At 37.7% G+C, this 6,018-nt stretch overlaps 1 protein-coding gene across 1 annotated transcript in view; it reads left to right on the forward strand.

The window, feature by feature from the left end:
- Positions 1-6,018, forward strand: part of Lhfpl1 (LHFPL tetraspan subfamily member 1) — a 36,247-nt gene that overhangs the window by 14,880 nt on the left and 15,349 nt on the right. The window contains exon 3 of the mRNA XM_028773892.1: positions 221-319. Coding sequence (XP_028629725.1) covers positions 221-319 — 99 coding nt within the window. The remainder of the gene's footprint in view (positions 1-220; positions 320-6,018) is intronic.

Consider the following 6,018-nt stretch of genomic DNA (forward strand, 5'->3'; position numbering starts at 1 on the left):
CTCTCTCTCTCTCTCTCTCTCTCTCTCTCTCTCTCTCTCTCTCCCCTATGGTATGGCACAGTGATCCTGTTGAATTGACAGTATGATAGAAATGAAGCATTTTAGAGTAAAAAGTGCCAGGCCTTGGTTGGGAGGGCAGAACTCAGTGTGAAGCAGCCCAGGACAGATGTTGAGACAACAGGAAAACTGCTCTATTTTTCTACCTGTGCTTTCTTTCCAGGGCTGCTGATTAGCTCAGGCTGTGCATTATATCCTTTAGGATGGAACAGCCCGGAGGTAATGCAAACATGCGGAAATGTCTCCAATCAATTTCAGTTAGGTAAGGTGGGATGGCCAGAATGGCAGTGATGGTTTATGGGCAAACTGGCTTCAAATATTTACCTCTTGGGGACTCCTCTGTGACTAATGGCACCTGTCATGCTGTCAGCTTGTAGGCAGTGGTGTGTTTGTCTGAGTTCTTTTCCCTTTTTAAACTTGGAGGGGTTGGCTTTAAAATTCCCCTTCATCAATTCTCGATGTGATTTATACATTTTTATCCAGGCTTTTTGTGTAGTGTAGAGAAACTAACTATAGAATAATTTGAAGTATGTGACATATAGACAAATTTTTCATATGTGTCATTTTCTATCATTTACCTAAGGAGAAATATAAAAGAATGAGACTGAGAGATTCCTTCTCAGAATTCATATTCTTTCTTGCTTTCCTTTATGTGTAGGATAGAGGAGAGTAAAAGTAATGTTTATAACAATTAAGACATTTATGGGCATTTATTATATTTCATGGATTATATTACAACCAATGAGGACTGCAGAGAAGAAGTGGGTAAAGAGTCAACTTCTGGAGAAGGTGGTCATTGACTTGCTTAGATCTTTTAGTTAATAGAACCATGGTTCAAATTAAGTCTATATACATGTATTGCTGCACTATTTTCAATAGAGAAGAAATGGAGTCAGTCTAATATGCATCAACATAAGTAATGAAAATGGGGCACAAGATGAATATGCAGATTAAAATGAAAAATAAAATAAAATGAGAAGCTATGGTATGGAAACACAATGGAATTTTTCAGCCATGAACACAGAACAGAAAATTTTGACATTTTGAGGAAAATAGAAGGAACTGTTATATCAAGTGAAATAAACCAAACTTACAAAGACACATATCATATGTTTCTTCCTTATGTTGAACCTAAATTTGAATTAGGGGTATCTATGTCTGTGTGAATAGGACATAAAACTAAGAAGAGGGCTTTGGGAGTAGAGGACATCTAAAGGGAATGATAAAAGAGCAAGAAGAGATAATGGAATGTTTGTAACATGAAAACAGGAGATAGAATGACTGTCAGGGAAGAAGTGGACTAATGAGAGAGAAAGGAGGAAGACAGTGGATGAGTGAGGAGATTAAGTACAACATTTACTGATATATATATATATATATATATATATATATATATATATATATATATTAGAAAATGTAACAATAAAACCTACTGCTTTATATATTAAATAAATAATAAAAATAAAAACACTTCAAATATAATTGATATTTTTACACACACTGCCCTAATTCCATCTCACTATGTCTCCAGCAGAGGTAAGTATTACCTTTAATTTACATGTTTTAAAGGTTATATACATTCAAAACGGTGATTGTATATGAACATTATATTCATTATCATATTTTATTGTCTTTTATGTGGTAGCATTATTCTGAGAAAAAAAACCTTTCCTATCCTTTTACCAAATAAACAAAGAATGGGTATCAGTTTTAATGAAGTATCAATTCACTTTACTGTGCTTGGCAAGTTTAACCTATTTTTTGCACAGACTCACAGACTATTTGAACATAAAGAGATTTAGCTATTACTTGGTTAAGGATGTTGCTTATTATCCTTAGCCTTTATATTAAATATTACAACCTCTGTCTTGGGAGGTGATTCAATGTATAATATGCTTGCTATAGAAACCTGAGAACCTGCGTTCAGATCCACTGCAGTCATGCAAAAAGCTGGGCATGTCCATGCATGTCAGCAACTCCAGCATTGTGGAAAACACATGGAGCTAGGCAGAATTTTTTTAATTTAACTTTTTACTTATTCACTTTACATTTCACTCACTGCCCCACTCCCTCTCACCTCCCACAACCCTTACCTCTTCCACTCTCCCCTTTTCCTCTGAGCAGGTGAGGGCCCCTTGGGTGTCCCCTCTCACCTTGACACTTAAAGGCTCCATAAGACTAGGTGATTTCTCTCCCACTGAGGCGAGACAAGGCAGCCCAGCTAGTAGAACATATCCTATGTATAGGCAACAGCTTTTGGGATAGCCCCCTTTCCAGTTTTTCAGGACCCACATGAAGGTCAAGCTGCACATCTGCTACATATGAGCAGGGAGGCCTAGGTCTAGTTTGTTAATATTCTTTGGTTGGTGGTTCAGTCTCTGAGAGCCCCAAGGGTCCAGGTTAGTTGACTCTGTTTGTCTTCCTGTGGAGTTTCTATACTCTTCAGGTCCAGAATCTTTCCTCCTATTCTTCTGTAAGAGTCACAAGGATCCATCCACTGTTTAGCTGTGGGTGTATGTATTTGTCTGAGTCAGATGCTGTGTGGAGCCACTCAGAGGACAGCCATGCTCCTGTCTGCAAGCAAAACAGAATATCACTAATAGTGTCAGAGGCTGGTGCTTGCCCATGGGATGAGTTTCAAGTTTGGGTGGTTATTGTCTGTCCATTCCTTAAGTCTCTACTTCATTACCCATGCCTGCATTTCTTGTAGATAGGATACGTTTGGGGTTGAAAGTTTTGTGGTTGGCTGGGTGTCTCAATTGCTCCACTGGAGTTCCTGGAGCCAGGCAGATTTTTAAAGTTCACTGAGCAATATTCTTAGCTAATGGATGAGCTCCAGATTCACAGAAGGAACATGGTCTCAAGAAAAGTAATACAGAGAATGATTGAGGAAGACAGTCCAACCTCTGAGCAACACACACACACACACACACACACACACACACACACACACTCACACCACACACACATATATGTACACACACATATGCATAGCTAAATGAACTTAGGTGGTTGTATTTATATATTAATTCATACATGCATAAAATTTATACATGCATAAAATTTATACATGCATAAAACAATAAAAATTTTAAAAGGTGATCCTGAAGTTGATGGGGAGTATAGAGGTGCAAGGAGAAGAAGAGGAAGATGATAGAAAAACAATACCCATCAATTCCCATATATGTAATTTTTTTAATGAAAAGTGCATTTATTCCTTGCATCCTCAGGTTAGTTTTTATATATTTGGATTCAGTCAAGTATGGGAAAAACAAATTTGATACAAACTCTGCTTGTACTACAGATATACATTTTCATTATAAATATTTCATTATACATCTATAAATAACAGAGTATAGCAACTTCCTACATAAAACTTATATTGTATTATGTTCTATAAGTAATCTAGAGATGACTGAAATGTACATAACAAATGTATAATTCCTATTCAACTACAATGTTATTTTCTATCAGGACTTGAATATCTGTTGGTTGTGTGTAAGTTGCTAGACCCAAACTCCAGTAGACCGTGAAGGACAGGGGTGTGTTTTAAAATGTTCAATCCATTGTGAAAGGTATTAGGTTTTGTGAAGACTAGGAAATGGAAGACAAGAGGAGAAGTAGCTGGAGTTGTAACAGGAAGGGGAAAAAAGAGTCTCAGTTCAGACATTTGTTAGTTGTGTCTATGTAGCCTAAATGTGAATGTCAAACAAGTGGTTTGAACCTCACTGAGGAGTCTGGCCATGAGTTTAGAAGTTGGGAGTTCTTAGCATGTATATGATATGGCTATAAGGAAAAATGATTGTGATAGCAATGACTAGCACCTTGTGAAGGTATAGTTTACAAACAGGTAAAGTGACTTTTACAAGATCTGCTCAGCTATGGTAAATGAGTAAAAAGAAAGATTACATCTTGGAAATTCCAAGCACATAAAATTAGTGAGTATATAATCAAGCAGTGGTGGTACATGCCTTTAATCTTAGAACTCAGGAGGCAGTGGCAGTTGAATCACTGGAGTTCCAGGCCAGCCTGGTCTACAGAGTGAATTTCAGGACAGCCAGGGCTATACAGGGAAACCCCGTTTCAGTGAATAAAAATAGCTATGTGGCATTTACTATCCATATAACTACCCATTAAATCTTGGCAGTAATCTGCTAGGGAAGGATTATTAGCCTGTGTCTTCGTCTATTTTGTGTTTCTATAACAGACTACCCATTTCTGGATAATATGTAAAGACAAAATATTTTTTTTTAAGATTTATTTATTTATTATATATGAATACACTGTAGCTGTCTTCAGACACACCAGAAGAGGGCATCAGATCTCATTACAGATGGTTGTGAGCCACCATGTGGTTGCTGGGATTTGAACTCAGGACCTCTGGAAGTACAGTCAGTGTTCTTGACCACTGAGCCATCTCTCCAGCCCAAGACAAAATATTTAACTTGGTAAAACATCAGTGTCTGAATGTATCAAGGCATGGTGGAGAAGTAGAAAAGGAATTGGGTTCGTACTGAAAATTCATGTATATATGCAAGGACACAAGAGAGCAACTATTGTTCTTTTCTGACAACCTGTTCTTTCTTGGGAGCTAGTCTGGTCTCGGGAGATCTGACATAGTCCGTTGAAACAGCATTCATCCATTTATATGGGTGGATCTCCCATTACACACTAAGCCTCAGCTCTTATAGATCCCATTACCTCAACACTGACCCTGAGGACCACATTTCTAGCACACAATTCTCTAGGGGAAAAAAAAAACATATCCACAAGAGCCTTATTGTGTGCATAGTCTTAGGCAAACTGTCATAACCACTGTGAATTCTTTGTATTCACTCTCTCCTTCTTATATTCTTAGATGCTACAGTATTCTCACCTACCCCTTTTCGCATTGATCCCTAAACATTGAGAGTAGGGGATATAGCTGAGCATTCTGAAAGTTCTTATTCTCAGTATGAGAGGAGGTGGATATAAAGCGTTATCCCTAACCAAGGAGCTATTGGCAATTAATATCTGATAAGAGATGGGGAGTCATTTATCTTTAAGGTTGTTGCCATTGGTAGGTAGATCATGTTCCTGTGAATGGCTACATATCCGTGAATATATAAGAAGCCCAAATTGCACTTCACAGGTGAGGAAAAAAATTGTACAACATTGGGTGAGAGTAGGGAAGGAGGTATGGATCTGGAGAGGGTTGGAGGTGTTGAATATTGTAAAAACTCATTGCACAAAATTTTCAAAGAATAATAGAAATTGATTAACCTGCATTAATTGTATAAAATAATTACTTTTATTGTGACATTTCATGTGTGTGTGTGTGTGTGTGTGTGTGTGTGTGTGTGTGCTTGCATGCATGTAGCATAGGAGGACTTTGGATCTCAGGATCCCTTGAAGTTAGAGCTACAGGCAGTTGTGAGGCAATACTTTAGTCCCCTTGAAGAGCAGCCAGTGCTCTTAAGTGCTGAGCCATCTCCCCGTTCCTGTAGTGTACTTTAGAAGCTTAATTTTTTACAGAAATTGAAAACATGGTTAAGAGAGACTAACTTGCTGAAAGTTATTTATCTGGTAGAGGGGCAGAGCTGTGGTTCTAGTCCTGTATTTCCCATAGAGAACCGTATTTAATTGATGTTTCTGCACTGATTGACATGTTTTCTGTCTTGCTAACTACCTCATTTTCTTGAACAATATAAATCTGATTGGTGGGATACAGGGTTGAATTTTTCATTTAATTTTATTAAATAAAAGATTAATTTCCTGAAAGTAATTTATTTTTATTAATTTAAATGTGAAGACACCAATGTGACAGGTAGCTATCATGTTGGAAGGCATAACTTGGGAATTTCTGGTCTTCTATGCTCCTCTGGAAAGGAGGCTGCTAAGCAGACTCAGAATGAGATGCTGGGAAAAAATAAGGGAGAGAGAGAGAGAGAGAGAGAGAGAGAGAGAGAGAGAGAGAGAGAG

The sequence above is a fragment of the Grammomys surdaster genome, unplaced genomic scaffold (genome assembly GCF_004785775.1).
Source record: "Grammomys surdaster isolate TR1022 unplaced genomic scaffold, NIH_TR_1.0 236, whole genome shotgun sequence".
NCBI lineage: Eukaryota > Metazoa > Chordata > Mammalia > Rodentia > Muridae > Grammomys > Grammomys surdaster.